Source organism: Musca autumnalis, unplaced genomic scaffold (genome assembly GCF_047663935.1).
Source record: "Musca autumnalis isolate F117 unplaced genomic scaffold, ASM4766393v1 scaffold_2, whole genome shotgun sequence".
NCBI lineage: Eukaryota > Metazoa > Arthropoda > Insecta > Diptera > Muscidae > Musca > Musca autumnalis.
In genome coordinates, this window is record NW_027411755.1 from 4,858,545 (window position 1) to 4,880,125 (window position 21,581).

General features: G+C 36.2%; 1 protein-coding gene across 2 annotated transcripts in view; it reads right to left on the bottom strand.

Moving 5' to 3' along the window:
* LOC141393541 (ADAMTS-like protein 1) overlaps window positions 1-21,581 on the bottom strand; it is a 115,311-nt gene that overhangs the window by 70,977 nt on the left and 22,753 nt on the right. For both annotated transcript variants that reach the window (XM_073966623.1, XM_073966622.1), the window contains exon 2: window positions 14,309-14,450. In XM_073966623.1, the coding sequence (XP_073822724.1) occupies window positions 14,309-14,450 (142 nt within the window). The remainder of the gene's footprint in view (window positions 1-14,308; window positions 14,451-21,581) is intronic.

A 21,581-nucleotide genomic window follows, 5' to 3' on the forward strand; every position in this document is an offset into this window, starting at 1 on the left:
TTCCTGCCAACGATGAACCATCACAATTTCAATGGATGATGTTGCGAATGTCATCAGGAACGCTAAATTATCCAAAGCGTTGGGCCCTGATGGAATCTCCATGGTAATTCTCAAACAGCTGGATGTACCGGGAAGTCGACTATTCCACTAAAGTTCTCAAAATGTCACTAGCCACCCACATCGTTCACATAGTCCCGCTACTGAAGCCAAGCAAGGATGCTAGCAAAGGCGAACACGGTGCGTCTGAACTATTTTCAAATGAAAGGTCTTTACACCCGGGAAGTTTTTGCGGATTCTGAAACATTGTAGTTTCATAAATGAGAAAAATCAAAAACCAAAAAAAAAATCGTCAGCGCCTTTTTTAAATCGCGAAAAGTCAAAATTTTTAGGATTTTTTAGATTTTCAGCGCAAGTCCTGCAAAGTGGGACTAAAGAAACTTTCGTAGCAGTGAAAATTCTCTACAAGATTAACCTTTATGTTATCGTAGGTCTTGCCGTTTTTGAGATATAGAAATTCATATTGATACAATGCACTGGCTATATCACCTTCTGAAAAACAATGTCATGTACGGTGCGCCTTAACCAACTTTAAATGAAAACCGCTTACACCAAGGAAGTTTTGAAAAGTAGTGTTCATAGATGAGAAAAATCCAAAGCAACAAAGGGCTTTTCAATAAATCGCGGCAGACAAGTTCACATTTTTAGTTTTTTTTTTTAGGTTTTTACGATTTTGCTTGAAAAGTCTTATCGAAATGGTACTAGAGAAAATCTTACCACTGTGAAAATTCTCTACAAGCTTGGCTATTGTAATTTTTTCCTAGGTTATGCCATTTTTGAGATACGTATATAAGTTTAAGATGGAAAATTGCAGTCATGACATTGTTGTATAAGGAAGCGCTACAGTCAGTGCACTGTCCCAATTTGAACTTCTATATCTCAAAAATGGTAAAACCTACGACAATATCATAAAGGTCCAACTTGTAGAGAGTTTTCACAGCTACAACATTTTCTCTAATCCCAATTCGATAGGACTTGTGATTTGCAAGCAAAATAGTGCAAACCTAAAAATGTGAACTTTGACCGCGATTTATTTATTTATTTTTATACCCTCCACCATAATATGGAGGGTATAATTAAATTTGTTATTCCGTTTGTAACGCATCAAAATATTCATCGGTGATCCTATAAAGTATATTCTTGATTAGGGAAAATTTTAAGTCGTCTGTTGAAATCAAGATTCAGCTCACAATTATTAAGATAGAGCTTTGTTAATTGGTATAGAAGTTTCTATTACTCCTAATTGTTTTCTATTGCAAATGAGCTACATCGGTTCACGTTTTGATATAGCCCCCATAGAACGGTACCACCCGATTTTCGGTATTTTGAAGGTTTTAGCTTCATTATCACACCGAAATGGCTGAGATTTAGTAGTTAGTCTTTGTTGGGGGTACAACACTTTCCCCCAGAATTTTGTTGGTATGGGTCCACGCCTTCATATAGCCCCCACAGAACGGCACCTCCAGATTTTCGGTATTTTGAAGGTTGTGGCCTCAACATTCCTTTGAAATGTCTGAAATTTTGAAATTTTTTAGTCTTCGTTGAGAGTACGAAGCTTTCCTCCAGAAATTTGTCAGTACCTTCATATAGACCCCATAGAAGGGTACCTCACCATTTTCGGTATTTTGAAGGTTATGGTCACAATAATCCATTGAAATGGCTGAAAGTTGGTATTTATTCTTCGTTGGAGGTATTCAACTTTCTCCTCTAAGTTTGTTGGTATAGGTCCATAACGTCATATAGCCCCCATAGAACGGTACCTCCCGATTTTCGGTATTTTGAAGGTTTTTAGCTTCATTATCACACCGAAACGGCTAAAATTTGGTACTTAGCCTTCGTCGGCCGTATAAAATTTCCCCCCAGAAATTTGGGGTATAAAACTTTCCATATGGAATTTGTCGGTGTAGGTCCACGCCTTCATATAGCACCCATAGAACGGTACCTCCCGATTTTCGGCTGAGATTTGGAATTTAGTCTACGTTGGAAGTAAAACCGTTTCCGACTGAATTTCGTTGGTATAGGTCCACGCTTCGATATAGCTCCCATAGAACGGTACCTGCCGGTTTTCGTAATTGTGAAAGATGTGACGTCAATATCCCACCGAAATGACTGAAATTTGTTATTAAGTCTTTCATGGGGTTATAAAATGTTCCAGAAAAGAAGTATTACTATAGGTCCACGTCTTCCTATATCCCCCATAGAAGCGTACATCTTGATTTACGGTATTTTTTAGGTTTTAACCACATTATATTACTGAAATATCGGAATTTTGGCATTTATTCTTCTTTGAGTCTAAAAACTTAACGCCAGAAATTTGTCGGTATAGATCGACGTTTCGATACAGCCCATAAGAACGATACCTCCCGAATTTCGGTATTTTGAAGGTTAACGAAAGGAAACTAATTGTTCCATTTTACTTAAATACCACTCGTGGTGGAGGGTATAACAACTTCGGCACGGCCGAACTTAAAGCCGTTCTTAATTGTTTTTTATTTTTCTCATATGTGAACATTGTACTTTCAGAATCCGCAAAAACTTCCCAGGTGTAAGCCCCTTTCATTTAAAGTTCGTTCAGGTGCACCGTGCGAATCGTACGGAACTATTTCTCTTTTATCGCCCGTGGTAAAGACCCTTGAGGCTTTAGTCCTATCCAGTTTCCGATCATCAGCATGGGTTCCGTAAGCAACGAAGCACGACAACAGATCTGCACGCCATCTCCACACATATTATGGTGTCTCCTCATATCATCAGTTAACCATCTACATAAGAAGAAGAAAATTCGCCCAGTACGTCAACAAAATGGCATGCTCTCGTTGCAGTACTTCCTAGGGTGTTACCGTGAGAGTCATCCTAATCACCTAATGGTGAATAAGACACTCCCACCCAGGTAGATCAGAAGAAATCTTCATGACCTTGGGAAAGAGGTCCAACGTTACCAGAGAGAAACCCTATCAAGTATGTTTGGATAGCATTCACAAAGATGCAGTAGCAGATGAAATAAAGAAACCGTGCAAAACTTTTGCCAAGCTGAGGCACAGGGCCGCACACACACACTGCACCTTTTCACCTACCTTGTCAAATCTACTCAACTCATTCCAGTAGATTAGTGGTTTCATCCTATCGAGGCAGCCACATTCATTGAACTGGAGATAGACCCAGAACCACATTAAGCACAAAAACGAACATACAACATATCAAATACTGTTGCAGCAACAACTGGCGTCGAATGAACCGTGAGTGTTATCAGCTGCCCAACATTGATATAGAAAAACCTATCGAGCTACAACGATTGTGTGGGCTAGGTCATATCAGCAGTATGGATAAAGATGTCCCCGCCAGAAAGGCATATGAATACGACACATATGACGGACGGTATACCACCCAAGGAAGGTCAATACTCCGATGGAAAGGCCATGTTGAAGATGATATCCCAAGGGCCCATGAAAACGAGACAAAATAGATTAGTTGTCAATGAGAGCCGTAACTAAAATTTTCTGAGCGACATTTTTACAGAATATTTCGAAGCTGAAAAACGTCATCCTGTGGTACTCTTATAGCGGTTCTTAAAATAAGGGTCGAAAAGGACATTGAAGGAACCGAGTTAGATGGTCGAAATGGTCTACAAATATAATCCTCATTTAATTTGACTGAAGACATGTCATCTCATAAATTAGCTAAAACAACAGTTAACAAAGATATAACGCTAATTTCAGCAGAAACTTCATCACGCCATAACTCGGAAGTTCGACTCACGGCGTATTTGTCCTTCGAGATTCTTAATATACTCACCAAGGACTTTCATTCCCAAAGGGAATTATCTCTGCTCAAGATTTTCACCTCCATTTTGTGTCACCGTGTAATATTAATTTTGATGAACAGTCGCTAATATATTTTCAGCTTTTGATTTTTATCTTACAACCCAACTAATTTATTAAATTGTTGTGTAAATTTATAAAAAAGTTAATCTTGTCACATTTCCATTTCCCTTTTGGTTTTCCTAACCACATAAACTATGTTCGCCTTAAAAAAAGCAGAAGAAAAATTATCACAAGAAATAAAATAATTTCCTTTCTTGTTTTAAGCTTCATTTACCTAATTAATGTTTTCTATGTTTTATTACCTGATTTTTGTAAATTAATTTATTGGGCCATGTCATACCCACATAAAGGTAGAATAGTACAAAAAACTCGGAGAGAGAGAGCCAGAGACGATGATAAATTAATTTTGTAATGTACACTCCAGGATAGTTCTTTCCATCTGTCCCAAACATTCGGTTTGTTGCTTGAATTTTGGTATGTTTGGCTGTGTGTGGGTGGTTTTGGCAAGCCCAGCAGGAACTATTTACCGATGATGTACATCGTCATTTCACTATACTCGAATAGCTTTTGTGCAAAAAAAAAACTCGGTACTTTGCCGAAAACTTTTTCATTTATTTGAAATGGTGCGTGATTTGAGGTGCCGACCAGCCAGAGGCAGTCAGTCTCCCCAATAGTGTGGTGTAGTGCAAAATGTAATTACGGCTTCTCTTTAAAATCTCCCCCCTGTACATCATCATGTTTGGCTTTGTTTCCTTTTGAGTCACATTAGCCACTCTGGGCGAAAAAAGTTGGTTCTTATTTCTTTCTCCTGGCATAAATAAAATGAAAATTAATGATTTGCTTCTTTGTCCAGCAGAGGGCAGAATCGTAATTAATTATTTTGATGGAGTTTGAAATGTTTCTTGTTTTGTTTATGGGCGTCACAAATAATTATTTATGGTGAAAATGTTTTAGCAAAGAATATAAAATTCACAACGCAAAAAACTAACAAAGATGAGTTACTTTTCTTTATAGAAATTCTATGAAAAATTGCAATTTTTATTATTTTGTTAATGAATATTTTAAAATGTTAATCAAGGTATTTCTATGGATTTCAACTTTACTTCCACAAAAGACAAAGGATTCGTAACATAACCCCATTTCTGCAAAATTATAAAAAGCAAAGGCAAAAAGGTCCTATCAAGATTTAATCTTGAAATCAATTTGCTCAAGTGTTATTCCTAATAAAAAATTATTTTAAGTGTCACACGCAACCGACCAAAACCCCCATTCTATGCAGACTAAAAATTCCATTATGAAATTACAGAAAAAAGGCAAATCCTTCGTGGAATTAATGACACACAAAATAACCCAAAACTAAACTAAAAAGACATAAGCGAACAACCAAACACACTTTAAGGGGACTTTGAAAGCTATCAAAAGGGATTGTTGGAGAGTTTTTCGTCAACGGATATTTGTTGATGTCTGTAATTGTGGTATTAACAAACAAATTTGTTTGTGGTACGAACATTTTTTGAATTTGAATTTACAACCACTCATGGACATACCCTTTTTAACCTATATTATATAAAAAAAGTTTTCTCCTCAAAGTATGAGTGAAAATTAAATTTAAAATTAATCTAAACCGCATAAAATTTTACACGCAAAAGGGTGTACCGATGTTTAGTAATGGAAAGAATAAACTTGATGAAGTTTGTTCGAATGGGTCAAAAGGGAAGCAAAAAATTGAACATTGAACGTAGCGAGATGACAAACAAATAGTTATTTCCTACTGTTTCATATAAAATTTGATTTCAAATTAAGGGACAATTTTTTATCTTTACATCCAGCGAAATGTTCGATGCCATAGTTTGAGTACAGACATCGATCAGTTATTTTTAATAAAATTGTTATCAATAGAATCAGATGACGTTTTTATCAATACTCTGCATATTGTATTTTATTAGTGTATTTTAGCTTATTCAAAGAATAATTGCAAGTATTGCAGCAGTTCCATTTGTGTTGCTGGGTATCTTCAGAAAAATTAAAATTAACATTCAAATATCAATAACTGGGCGTAGTGAAATCCCTTAAAACCAAACACCAAGTTTATTATGGTACAAATTGAAAACTCTCTGTATGGTGGCACACGCAGAACGGGACGACTAAGGCTTCGATGTAGTAAAAAAATGGAAGACGAGATCAAAAACCATGATATTCAAAATTGGGATTAAAAAGTAACAAATAACGAGCAGTAAAATATTTTTCTTAGTAGGGCCTTAGGACAAATGCTCTTTATTTAGGAGCTACGTTAAACTGCTATGCCAAATGTGGACCATACCAAAGCATGGAAATATGTATGTTGTAGTACCAAACGTAGATCCTGACAAATACCAAAAATTGGGGTTTTAGTTGTTTTTCTAGCCAATTAGAATCCGAAATGACAAATCATGGTCATTTTGATTTCAAGTTATGTCTAAGTTCTAAAAAAGATGACTATATAGAAACGTAGACCGTGCAACGTAAACCATCCTTGCACGCTGAAGGTCATGCGTTCGATTCCTCGGCCAGGCAACATTGAATACCCATCAGTAATGTTGGCCACATTTTCTGAGTATTTCAGTCATGTAAAACTTCTCTAAAAGTGGTGTATTAGCTGGTGTTTTGGCTAAAATGGTTCACAGTCCTTAGACTAACACCCTACACTTTCATACGGCCAAAATTTGCCTCATCGAAGTAATGGTTTTAGAACACTATATGTTTGGACGAAATCCATTTCAGACAATTTGGAGTCGATTTTGCAATGTCCGTCCGTCTGTCTCTGTGTCCGTCTGTCTGGTTGGTGCGCACGATAACTCTCGAATGGATCAATCGATTCGGTTCAAATTTTGGGTATCGAAATATTTTGTCCAGATTTGATTTAAGTTCAGGTACCTCCCCCACAAATGTTCAAAAACTGTCGCAAAACTTGTGCGCACAATAACTCTTGAAGGGAGTAACCGATTTGGTCCATACTTTGTATATCGGAAACATTCTACAAGAGGAAGATGAGGTTCCATTATGGTCTCAATCGGCCCACTCCTTCGGGTACCTCCCACATAAAATTTCGGAAAAGTTCAGTTTAGGGCCACCTCCCGAATCACTGTGATTTTTATTTTAGCAACTTGTATTCACTTCCCTCCATACGGCGGTACAAGTTTCATTAGGGGCAAGTCCATACTTCCTGAGAAAATAGCCTGAAAGTTGAAAAAAACCCCTATGCCACCGTGTGAGGTGGTTCGAGCGCAAGATAACTCTAGAACGAATCTGCCGATTCGGTCCAAAATTTGGCCTTAGTAATATTTTGTCCAAACATAGTTTAAGTTTGAAGATAAGCTATATCGGTCCACTCCTTCAGGTACCTTCCCCACAAAATTTCAAAAATGTTCGGAAAATTTGTTCATACGGTAATTCTTGAAGGGAGTGGCCGAATTGGCCCATACTATACACATCCTAATATATCTACTAGATCTAGATCAGGTTCAAATATGGACTATATTTGTCCACTCCATCCGGTACACCCCCCCCCCAAAATCTCGGATAAGTTCACTTTAAGACCTGCTATCGAATCACTTTAATTTTTGTTGAAGCAACTTGCATTCGCTGCCTCAATTACGATGGTAAACGTTTTTTCAGGGCCAAGTCCTAACTTCTTGAGCAAACATTCCGAAGGGTGTAAAAACCCCCTATGACACCATATGATGTAGATCCACTCCTTTTAGTATCTCCTCCGCAAAACTTTTGATCCCTAATCCTAATGAACATTTTTGTCGGTTCAAATTCCCAAAATTTATAAAAACCCCTAAATACATACGTTTTTTGAGAAAAAAATGTTTCAATATATACAGGCTGTCGGCAAAGCCGTCTGATACTTTTTTACTTGTTTTTTATTGCAATTACTTATATTTGATGCCCCCATTACGGTACAAGTTTTTTAAGTCCATGCATTCTGAGCAAATGGTCCGAAAGCTTTAAAAACTCCCATCATATCTAGTGACTGATGCACCCAAAAACTTCCAAAATGGATCCTAGGTTGTTCCAAACTTTTCATATCATAATATTTCTACAAATCTGAGAAAATGGTATTTATCGGTCAACTTGTTCGGTACCTCTCCCATTAAAATTCAAAAATATTCGATGGTACGCGCGATATCTCATAAACGCAGCAACCGATTTGTTCCAAAGTTTGGATCTTGTAATATTTTGTCCAAACTTAGTTTATGTTCGAAATATCGTTCCACTTCTTTGGGTGCCTATCTCACAAAAGTTCAACATTTTTGTTTAAGTGCAGTTTAATGTCTGTTCGCGGATCCCTTGGAAATGTGTGTCTTTTTTCATCGATATTATGTTTTTCGTGGACAAGTCCATGCTCCCTGATATAATGGTCCAAAAGCTCTAAAATATACGGTGACCAACTGAAATAACTGGTGGGCGAGAAAGCAATGATTCCCAATATAAGACCCAACTCCAAAATGGATTATGTCAGTGCATTCCTTCTCCTCCTAACATTTTTGAGCTCGAATCCAAATCCATATTTTTATCGGAACGTTCATAAGACCAAAATTCTAAAGACCCCCTAAATACATAATTTTTAGGGAAAAAGTTTCAATTCACTCAGGCTGAGGATATATGTCTCTGCCGGCAAAGCCCACTGATACGTTTTTAGTTGTTTCAGTACATTTCGACGTTTAAATATACTCCCCATATAACAGTACCTGCCAATTTTACGATTTGTTAAGTTTGCGATATTTTTCATTAAAGATCCCAATAATTATAGAAGAGATTTTCAATCTCTAAATGGAAAATTGCCCTAGGTCTGTTGTTAATCTGTCATTCCTTAAAAATGATAAAAAGAACAAAAAACCCAAAATTTTCGGAATGAGACTCAAGTTCAGTCTTCTCTAAATATATGAAAATACAGCTAATTTCAGGTAGTTGGCTTTATTATTATTATTATTATTATTATTATTATTATTATTATTATTATTATTATTATTACAGTGTTTTTACAGTGTTTTATTTAACTTGCCTTGGTGTGTGTTTAGTTCAAATCTGGTAACTCATTTTTAACACGGTTGCAGTTGACCAATCGAACTAAAACTTTTCACACTTCTCAGATTTGGAAGACAATACACGAATATGAAATCAAAACCAATATTGGTCCACTTTTACACTGTTTTGCAGTGTTTTATCTAATTTGCTTTTCAAATCTGGTAACTAATTTTTCACACAGTTGCAGTTGACCAATCGAACTTAAAATTTGAACACATTTCAGAATTGGATGACAATACATGAATATGAAATCAAAACCAATATTGGACCATTCTTACAGTGTTTTTACGGTGTCTAACTTAACCCCCTTTTCAAATCTGGTAACTGATTTTTAAAGCGGTTGCAGTTGACCAATCGAAGTAAAACTTTGCACACTTTTCAGATTTAGATGACAATACGTGAATATGAAACCAAAATCAATATGGGTCCATTTTTTCCTATAGCTCCCATATAACGGTACCACCCGATTTCCGGTATTTTGCTTTTCAAATCTGGTAACTCATTTCCCACACAGTTGCAGTTGACCAATCGAACTAAAACTTTGCAAACTTTTTAGATTTGGATGACAATACATGAATATGAAATCAAAACCAACATTGGTCCATTTTTACAGTGTTGTACAGTGTTCAATTTTACATGCTTTTCAAATCGGGTACCTCATTTTTAAGACAGTTGTAATTGACCAAGCGAACTAAATCTTTGCACACTTTTCAGATATGAATGACAATACATGAATATGAAATCAAAACCAATATTGGTCCATTTTTACACTGTTTTACAGTGTTTTATCTAATTTGCTTTTCAAATCTGGTAACTAATTTTTCACACAGTTGTACTTGACCAATCGAACTAAAACTTTGTACACTTTTCAGATTTGGATGGCAATACATGAATATGAAACCAAAATCAATATGGGTCCATTTTTTCCTGTAGCTCCCATTCAGCGGTACCACTCGATTTAAGGTATTTTATCGTCATTTTAAGCCCGTATTGGCTGCTTTTTGACAACTAGGTACATAAACGTACCCATCAAAAATTATGGACATAGGTCCAGTTTTTGGTATAGTCCCCATATAGCGGTACCGCCCGATTTCAAGTGTTTTATGGATTTTATCTTCATTTTATACCGAATTGCGTGTAACTTGCCATTTGGAGATCCCAGTGGTACAGAAATTTCTCCACCAAAAATTGTGACATAGGTCCAGGTGTTGGTATAGCCCCCATATTACGGCTCCACCCGATTTCAAGTGTTTTTGTCTTAATTTTTTGGCCGAAATTGCTGTAACTTTGATTTCGAGTTCCCAACTTCTTCATCAAAAATTGTGGACATAGGTCCAGGTTTTGATATAGCCCCTATAAATGGTACCACCCAATTTCAGGCATTTTAAAGTTTGTATCTACATTTTCGGCCTAAATTGGTTATGGGGTTCCGTATTGAAAGAGCATGTTGAGAGGGGAAAGTTCGGAGAAGGTAGTTCGGCGGTGGTTCGGTGTAAGTTGTTAGGAGTTAAAGTGAATGTTGTCGGAAGTTCCGAGGAGTTTGTTTGAAAGTTCGGATGAGGTTGTCCGGAGGAGATTTTTCGGAAGTTTGGATGAGGTTGTTCGGAAGATCGGTGTAGGTTGTTCGAAGGGGTGGTGTTATGAAGGTGGATGTTAGGAACTTCCACACCCTCCGAACTTCCAAACAACCTTCTCCGAACTTCCCCTTCTCAACTTGCCTCTTCCACATTCAGTTTAACTTGTTCACTACTACACACGTCCACACACACAAGTACACAAACGGTCAAAAAATAAATACTTATTTCAAAATCTGACCCATGTACACAATTTTGGTGGGGACGTTTTTGTACAACTGGGAACTCGAAGAGAAAATCCTCAAAACAACTTAAATCGGGTGGTACCGCTATATGGGCACCATCATTAAATATCATTTATAACCTCAAGAATATACAAATAAAATTGAAAATCTTAAAAAAATGTATTTACAAAAAAATTAAAAATAATTATAAAATTAATAAGTTTCAGTGTTCTATTTTTAAGAAAATAAGTATGTAATTAAAAAAAATTAAGTAACAGTGTTTTATTTATAAATGCACTTAAAAGTAGATAATAATTTTGATGATGGAATCTCTCAAATAAAACGCTTGCCGTTCAATATTATCACAAGTTTTAATTTAAATGCAAGCGTTTTATTTGAGAGATTCCATCATCAAAATTATTTTCTACTTTTAAGTGCATTTATAAATAAAACACTGTTACTTAAATTTTTTAATTACATACTTATTTATTTGGGATGATGGTCTCTTTTTATTTTTTCCAAAACAATTTGCCTTAATCTCAGAGTCAATATTTTATTAAAACAATTTTTATGTATTAGTGGAGAAAACGTGGGATTGTTCATCAGGAGCAGGGAAGACTATAGTTGCGAATCTTGCCACAGAACATCAAAATGAAATATAGGTACTTTTTTTCAGAAAAAAGAAACTTGTTATCGTTGACACCGACTTCAAAAATGCAATTTCGATAAAAACGCATTTTAAGCTGCGCCACAAAACACAACGGGTTCTTAACTTCACAATAAGTCAATAAAATATTTTTTGATTTTTTAAAAGCGATAAGTAGAGGTAACTTAAATAAAATCTGTATCTACTCCTTGAAATGAGAGAAGTATCCCCTTTGTTACAAGGAACTTTTTAATGAGAAATAGTTTTTGTGAAGCATTGTGGCGTTTTTTATTGGGATAGCGTTTGCAATTTGGAAAAGATTTGGCATTGTTCGCCAAGGGGTAAGGCAGGGAATACTATAGTTTCGATCCACGCCACTAGATCTCATAATAAATAACAACAATAAAAAACGCCACAATGCACGATGGGGCCAATAGCAGGTTTTCGAGGCAAAAAGTCAATTTTTGAAGTGAACAATTTCAAAAAAATAATAACGGATTTCGATTGCCAACACTCTGAATCACTAAAAATAAAAAAATAAATCAATCTGGTAACATGACATAGCGACATACTGATCTGGCAATGGTGACATATTTTCTTATGCATCATTTTCCGATATTCATTATAAATAAGTAGTGAAAGCATTTTAGGCGCCAAAAAGAACATTTCAACATTTTTATATTTTTTAAACATGGAAAGCTCTTCAATGGGTATGTAAAATAAGATAGTGTTAACAAATAATAAAAATGTTATGTGTGGTAAATGTATTTTTGAGTTAAGATGTTTTGTCTTTTTTGGAGTATTTTGCTTTGTTATCCATGTGTTCTCTGGAGTATAACTTTTGAGATCTAGGTAGATCTAGGATATTATATATATGTGGTGAAAGGTATTAATGTGTACTATCATTTTGTGAAAAAATTAGCTGCGCCTAGCTGCGCCTTTTCATAAAAATCTGATTTCAGATGTCGTAATACTTAAAAATATGGACATTTTTATGTTTTGGTTGACGAATAATCGGAAACCCATTAATGTTACCAATTGGATTTCGGAAAAATTTAATAGACGTATATAATAATAATATATAATTTCAAAGATATCGCAAACTTTGGCTTTTGTGGCGGAATCTTAGCCGATTTTTACTAAATTTGAAACCTTTTTTTATTAACTTATAACAAAGCACAGACAAAACCATGAAATTTGAACATATGTATATAGGGGAGCTATTTCTATATCTGAACCGATTTCAATATAACTTGACAAACTTATTTGTAGTCCGAATTCCGTAACATGTTCCAAATTTTATTGTAATTTGATGGAATTTGCATGCTTGGTCAATCATTTTCCTGAAATCGGGCGAACATATATATGGGAGCTATATCCAATTCTGAACCGATTTCAATATGATTTGCCAAAAGTGTTTCTAGACCAAATTCCGTCACACATTTCAAATTTCATCAAGATTGGACATACATAGCGGGATTGGTGCACCAAATACCTAACATCGGGCGAAAATATATATGGGAGCAATATCAAAATCTGAACCGATTTCAATATAACTTGGCAAACTTATTTGTAGTCCTAATTCCGTGGTATTTTCCAAATCAAATAAAAATTGGGCAGAATTTGCGTGTTTGGTCCATCAATTGCTTGAAATCGGGCGAACATATATACGGCAGCTATATGTATATATGAACCGATATGAACCAAATTTGGCATATTAGTTTCTAAGCCCATTATAAACATCTGTACAAAATTTGGAAGGTCTAGCTTGCCCCAGTGATTTGTTGCCTCGAAAACCTGTCATTGGCCCCATCGTGCAATGCTTCAAATTGAAGACACTGGCACGACGTGTGTTGTTTTTGCTACAAAGCAGACCAACCAAATTTTGGTGTGTGCATTCGTCGAAATTCGACGACACATACAAGTGGAAGAGGTTTGAATTGTTTTCGCAGACACTTTCGTCGGAGTTGTATGAGGTAGCCAAGGAAAAACTTCTCATTGAACTTTTTTCTTTGCTTACTTTTATACTTCGAGCTGACGATTGATGTTTGGGTATAAAAAGTTTCTTGTTGAAGAAGTTATTGAAAAATAACTTCGGTGGAGAATATTCACAAACAAGAAACAAGGGAACTGATGAGATCCAGTGGCGTGGATCGAAACTATAGTATTCCCTGCCTTACCCCTTGGCGAACAATGCCAAATCTTTTCCACTAATAAAATAGTTGTTTTAAAATATTAAAACAACAACAATGGGATTAAGCCAGACTATTTTGAAAAAACAAAATAGTTTTTTTTATATATGTACTAGTATTTGTTGGGGTACGAATGATTTTTTATCCAGAAATACGTTTTATTTTCAAAACGTAAGCCCCTCTTTCCTACACCTACACCCTATTCCAATTGTCAAAGGACGAATAGTTTGCCAATCGTTATTTTGAAATACATTAAACTATCATTTCTGTCGTAAATTCTTATGGATTGTTCTAGCACAATATCAAGTTAATGTTTTGTAGTTTTTGGGTAAGGGGGAGGGTCAAAGGAAAATAAATATGCTCATGTGTGATATTTCACAGCCTCTCACCCTCATCTAACAAACACATCCAGCCATCACATTAAAATGCCATAACAATTGGTTTTATGCAGTATTAACATTTAATGATGGATTTTATCATAAAAAATAAGGACTACAAATGGCATCCTGACTGTGTGTGTGCTGTATATGTATGTGTGTATGCACGCACACATAACTTAAGGCGAATCATAATAATAATTCTTCACTTAGTATTCACTAAAATAGCCAAAGGAATTTTTGTCCTACACTGACTTGTATTATCATTAAAATGTAATCACCGACTATATGGTATGCGGCGGTTGCTACTTGATGCCCCTGCCATTGGCGGCTCATAATATACGACTTACCATAAAGACAAAAGTCAACCATAAACATCGAAATGTAGACATTTTGCTTCCAGTAATGATGATGTTTCTGCTACTACTGCTGCTCCTGTCGTTATTTGACTTACGGCTGGTGTGTAACATTGTCCAAACTATGGGACTTTTACTGTAATGAAATAGAAGAAAAAGGAAAAAGGGGTACATAAATCTGTGTTTTTAAGAAATAAATACATTTGGAAAGTATTCAAAATAGCTTAATCAAGAGTGATGTTCTTTTTTTATTAACCGCAAACACCAAGAACAAACAACTCATAAAATCAACAATAAATCTTTAACATTTACTCAACACATAGCAAGAATGTTCTAGGCATGCATAGAACGTGATAGCAGTTATTTGAAGTTGTGAGGAATTAAATGTAACATTTTAACCCTAACCTATACCCCGATAAAATAATACTAATTTCAATACATTTAACACAAAAAAGTTACAGGCGCCGCCACAATCATATCAAATTTTCAAAAAACAAAGGAGGCGCCACATTCGAATAAAATTTTATGTAAACAAAATACAAAACACAACCGATTTATGACCATTAACTTGAGAACGTGAACCACCACTAGCTGGGAAAGGATTTAATCTCTTGTGTTTTTTATGAGAGTAATTTTGATTTTTGATTGGACCTCTTCTGACTGGTAATTCAAGATAATTTTACTCATTTTTAAATGTGACTGAGTACAAATTTGTGTGTGTTAAACACACAAATAAACAAACAACTATCGGAGATAAAAATCCAATAAAGCAGAACAACGAGGACATTAAATGCCACATAAGAAAAGGTTTACAACATACAAATATGTTAAGTGAATCACTGATTTTCATTTAAAACAACACACAATTCGTTACTAATGTCTTTTCGGCCAACAGTCATTACAGTTTTACAACTCCCAGGAGATTGCGGCAATGAGCGTGCGTGTAAGTTAGTGTTTTAATGGGCCACACGTTCTATCAGTGGTCACTTATTTGATAAGTGACTATTTTAGATTAGAAGAGAGTAAAGGAATTTATGACCAATAAACTATTCTCTTGGGATAATACAATGATAGCGGAAAATTGATAGTTTGTTAAAGGTTAAAGCTGAAAATCGGTTAGAACAAAAGAAATAGGAGTTCAACGTTTGCGTAAATTCGAAGAATTGCTACCATTATAGAATCTCTGTCCATGGGGCTTAATTTTCAATACATTCTAAGAATAAAATTCTTCTATTCATCACGGTGCCCTTGAATCAAATTTAAATGGAATGTGCTTACACCTGGGAAGTTTTTGCGGATTCAGAAACTACAATGTTCATAGATGAAAAAAAACTGAAAAGCCGCCGGATCGTTTTTTAAATAAATCGCGATTCAAGTTGACATTTTTTAAAGGTTTTTTTAGGTTTTCACGATTTTGCTTGGAAATCAGAAGTCCTATTGAAATGAGACTAAAGAAAATGTTGCAGCAATGAAAATTCTCTACAAGATTGGGTTTTGTGATATCTTCGTAGTTTTTACCGTTATTGAGATATAGAAGGTCAAATTAGGGCAATTGACAATTGATTTTTCTCATCTATGAACATTGTACTTTCAGAATCAGGAAAAACTTCCCAGGTGTAAGCACCTTCCATTTAAATTTGATTCAAGAGCACCGTGTCATGATAACGTGACATCAAACCAAGTTTATCTTGACCGAAATGGTGGGCATATTTTGCAGAGCGTCTCAGTTGGAGTAGCGTACCTTGGGTGTTAATTTTTTCAGTTACCAATTTAAGTAAACACTTAATCCAAAGCCAGGTTTTAAAAAAGGAGTCAGAGGCAAAAGAAGTAATTTTGTTTATGTTTGCCTGTTAATGCGGTTTGCTTGTATTTGTATCGGTTTTCTGTGTTGGGAGCAGTATGTCTCGGAACGACTGTTCTGGATTCCTTTGGTCAGTCACTGGACGGAGGAAAACCAAAGAACACTTTGCATGTGTTCGGTTTGTCACATCTGCACTCACAACACTCAAACGTTGGTGAGAGACAATAGATGTCCGGAGTGGGTGCATCTCAGGGGGTGGCTCAGGACCAATGATGAGAGCGAAGAGAGCATTTGTATGGTGAATCGAATAAAAACGTAAAGGCAAGTGCTCAGTTTGTTCATCTATTTTCTGGAATCGTCCATGTAGGGACTATGACAGGGACCCTGTTGCGAGAACACAGCCCCCAATAAGTCATAATGGTCATCGTCATCAGAATATGAGACTCTCCCGCGGTCTCCCCAACAGCAGTCACACGCGTAGCACTTAATACCCAACCCTTCTGATGTTTGGGCAGCAGAAAGGGCGTTCCGGGAAATCATCACTCCTACCGCCGATCGCTAAGTGTCTGCTGGTCGAATACATGAAGGAAAACCAAATTTGCCAGCAGATGCAGTGGGAGTAGCGAATCAACATGATGAGTTCGTCGAGCACTGGATATTAAAAGGTTGGTCGATGAGAACAAGCGGAGCAAATGCCTAGATTCCCTGAAGTGCTGAAATGTGTCACCTGGTCTGACAAATGACGTCATCTGGCAACCCGTAGTTTCTCTTGGAACAGATCATGTCTTTATACTTGTTCCCATCTACAGGTCGCCCGATTTCGTCACCTCTGAACTTCGTACTTTCATTAATCCTGGTAAAGTTAATAGCACTAGTTTCAGATATTTCACTAATCAGCGTTTCAAAGAACTGTCCAACGCTTTTGATGTTCGGGTAACAGAAAAGACATTCTGGGACATCATCATATCACAGCAGGTCGAATACCCGGAGTAACACCGAATTTTCCCAGCAAAGGCAGGGTGACTAGCAAATAGGCGTGATGAGCTTCGTCGAGGCAAACCCAGTGACTCCGGGACTCAAGTATTTAACCTGAACCAGAAATGATGCAAGCAAAGGTGAATAGTACATACCTATTTCGCTTTTGTTGCCCATAGCAAATAAGCTTAAGGCTATGCTCCACCTATGCGTCAGAAATAGCCATCCAATTTTCAATCATCAACATGGGCTCTGTAAGCAGCCCTGCACTACAACTATGATACACTTCATCTCCAAACATATTAGTCCAGCACTCAACAAGAACAAGCCATGCGATTGGACAATGTCAGTAGAGAACTCCTCGCTGTTTATGTCAATTATCTGTGCAATTTAGGAACAAGAAAGCGGAGCCCTCTTGAGTGAAACAGGGAGTTAACAAAGGTGGTGTAGTATATCCGGAACAGTTTAACCTCTACTTTTCTTTATTCCACCCTCACCAGACTTCATTAGGATCGTTAGATATGCGGATGATTTTACGATCATTATTTCGATCATTATTTCTTCCCTGATATCATTTGTGAAAGGCTTAACTCATATCGATCGATCAATGGTTCCAATCTTGTTCCTCGCGAAGAATATGCAAATATACGCTATTAAATCAATGGCGATTCTGTTCGCCACCGGGACCGCTTAGATGAGCACAGAATTCAGTTTGTTAGTCGATGATAACAGAATCGGACCAGTAACTACCACAATATTCCTGGGGTCACATTCGACAGTATGTTCACTACGTCCGCGTATGCCACAACTATCTGCGATAAGCTGAGATTAAGGAACAAGGTCTTCAATTCCATAACCGGCAGCAGACAAAAGGGACCTTGTTGATCACATAATACGCGATATGTCGGTCTGTGGTAAGCTAGGCTGCTCCAGTGTAGTCTGCGAAGATAGGTGCAACGTGACGAGTGATAATTAAACCTGTCAGAACGCCGGCCTGAGAATTGCTACAAGGTGCCTTCTCATATCACCAGTGGACCATCTGCACGAGCAGACGAATATTCTTCCCGTACGGCAACAATATAAAGGGTCTCGTTACATTGTTTGTTCGGGTATTACCGTGAGAGTCATCCTAGTCACACTCAGAGAAGAAATATTGTTGAAGAAAGCACATTCTGACAGTAAAACAATGTATTGTAAATATGCAAAAATATGTATAGTTGGAATAACCTTATAGTTGGTGCCATTAATACCCTAAATATCGGTAATACTCTATTTTACTTTCAGAATGTTCATTCTTCAACGATATTCCATATCTGTGTGCACCGTATGGTGAATAGCACATTCCCAACCATGCAAGTCAGGAGGGATCTTTATGATCTTGGGAAGGAGGCCCAACGTTACATTAGAGAAACCTTTCACAAATATGCAGTTGCAGATGCCATAAATAACTAGCGTGTGAATGAGGTCCACGGAGTACATCCGCCGTCTATCGTAGCTGAAGAATATCAGCTGTCACGACAAACAAGTAAAAAAGGAGCAGTCGGTTTTGCCGATAGAGATATACCCTCAGCCTGTGTGAATTGAAATACTTTTATGTATTTAGGGGGTTTTCAGTATTTTGGGCGTATGATTGGCAAGTTCAAAAATATAGATTAGGATAAAAGCTCAAACGTTTTGCGTGGGATGTACCTAAAGAAATGGACCGATATAGTCCATTTTGGAAGTGTTTCTTGTTTTGGGAGTCATTCCTCTCGATTGATATCGCCCCTACCAGTCATTTAAGTTGATCGCCATATAATTTAGAGCTTTTGGACCATTATATCAGGAAACATAGATTTGCCAACGAAAAACATAATATCGCAGTAAATAGGGTTACTAGGAGTACCTTCCGTAAAAATTTCCAAATGATCATCGAAAAGAATCTTAACCACTATTAAACAATTGTGTGGAACATTTGTGTGAATAGGACCCCAAGGAGTGGACCGATAGGCCTACTTCTGAACATAAACGATGTTTGGACAAAAAACTTCGAGATTCAGGTTTGCATCAAATCGGTAGCTCCGTTTATGAGATATCGCGCGTCCTATTTTATATCGTGTGCTCAACCACGTTTGTGATGGTGCAGCCGTCTAAATTCCTATAGAGCAAGGGTTGATAACACCATACAAAAGAACTTTTTACATTTTAAACTGCCCTGCCAAACCTACTCAACTAACTCCAGCGGCTTTATGATTACAACCCATCGAAGCAGTCACATTCCTAGACCTGTAGATAGAGCCAGAAACAGATTAAGCTAAAAACGAACATACAAACATATCATAAGCTGTCACAACAACAACAAAAACCTAATAATTGAATTTCCTGTTGTATTTGTCTGCTTTATTTCGGTTATACTAAAAATATACGAATATAAAATCATTGAAATTGAGTTTTGAAATCTCAAGAATGGAAACCGTCACCGCATACAAATACATTGACGACTGACAATTGCAAACAATCCATGAATATTATAGTATATCCTGCTAAAACTAAGCTTTATTTCTCTTTCACCTGTCTCTTTACAGAAAATATTGCAATATTTTAGCAGTTGTCAAGTGAAACAATGAACATTCATCTACCTACACACCTAACTCCTTATCCACCGAGTACAAAGGTAAGTTGGTATTTATTTATGTGCTGTTGTTACTGTTTCCGAGAAAAGTAGAGAAAATAGACATTTGAAATAATAAATTTGTTTTACAAACAACATGCTCAGCCAGAGTGGAATTGAAACAATATAAGAAGAAAAAAACAACAACAGAATATATTACAAGAAAGATAATATTGGCAAAATAACAAAGGACGGAAGATAATACACCAAAATGGGAGAAGAAGATGGGATCTTAAAACAAAAGCGTGTGTCTACGCATTTCAAGGTCGTCAAGTAACTGCTTTGCCCCATTCCTAATGAAAACTTTCACTTGCACTTTAGAAAGGTGAGAGGGAGAGCGAAAAAGGAGGACAAGCACAAAATTAAAATAACATTTGCAATTTAAAGAAATCTCATGAATTACAATCAGACAGACATTTAAATGATTTATGGCCATCAGATTGTTTATGGTCCACTTGTTCCCAAAAAGAAAAAGACTCAAAAATATATGAACAAAATACAAATTCCAAACAACAGTTCTCAAACTTTAAAGATATTCGTATAATGGGATTTTAATTTTGCAAATTGTGCATGCATAATTTTTGATTATTATTATCAAAAATAAGATTCTTTTTGTTTTTATAGAATTTATTTATTCATATCTAAAGCACTTGACCAATGACGAATGGCTTTGCTTTCCTTCCAGTTCATTGATGCATATTGTTATGTTGTATGTACAGTCTGTCGCAAAAGTTAGTATACACCGTTAAAACCAAAATGTATTAGGGATAAATATCACTAGAACTTATTGAAAACAACAAACAATTAGTTTTATTTGATAGACAAGAAGGTTGTCTTCCGTAATAACAATTAAAAGTGCGCAATATTTGCATACATAAGCAAATGTACGGTTCGAATCCCAAAAATACCAAAATTTATGTCGCAAAAGTTAGTATACAACGGAGAATCCTCTGTACTTAAGATCATAAAGAGTATATTAATTGGTTTTAATGGCAGTTATAGTACTTATAGTGACAAGTACAACGTACACTGTATCGTAAAATCCACAAAAATTGGTCATCTACAAATACAACAACTGTAGCGACAAAATTCTGGGTGTTATGTCCTGTTTATGAATTCTAAAGCCATGAAATGCTAAGAAAAGCTCTAAAGTTTCAATAAGGGGTGATTTTGATTGAGTTTCGACTTGTCCTGTTTGAAAAAACGGGGATTTCTTGAAGGAAGCCCATACTTTTGAGGCCATTGTCCTTTTGAAACATGTAATAATCCTTAATCCTTACACATAAAGACTTTCCTTTTGAGTTAGTTTTCTCACAAATGTTGCCCCTTTTCATATTCCCAACAAAAGTAAATAGTAGGAGAACCTCAAGATTTGTTGTAAGCCCTACAGTTATAATGTCCTACCGGCCTTTTAGCAGTATCGGACATGCTTCTCGTGTCCATAGTGTCTAATGTACTACTAATGTCTAATGAGCTACTTCTAACTGATCCATTTAGTTGTATTTTGGTCCTAAGTGAAGCGAACACAGTTTATTCAGAACGTTTTTGCACAATCCATGCGTTATAACAGCAGAGAAAGCTCTGTATTAAAATTTTAAATTAGCTATCATATCCTTCTGTGGTGGTGAAGTATCACTGTAGGGCTTACACCAGAACTTGAGGTTCTCCTACTATTTATATTTGGTGAGAATGTGAAAAGGGACATCATTTGTGAGAAAATTAACTGAAAAGAAAAGTCCGTATGTGTAAGGATTAAGGATTATTACATGTTTCAAAAGGACAATGGCCCCAAAATATGGGTTTCCTTCAAAAACGACAAGTCGAAACTCGATCAAGATCAT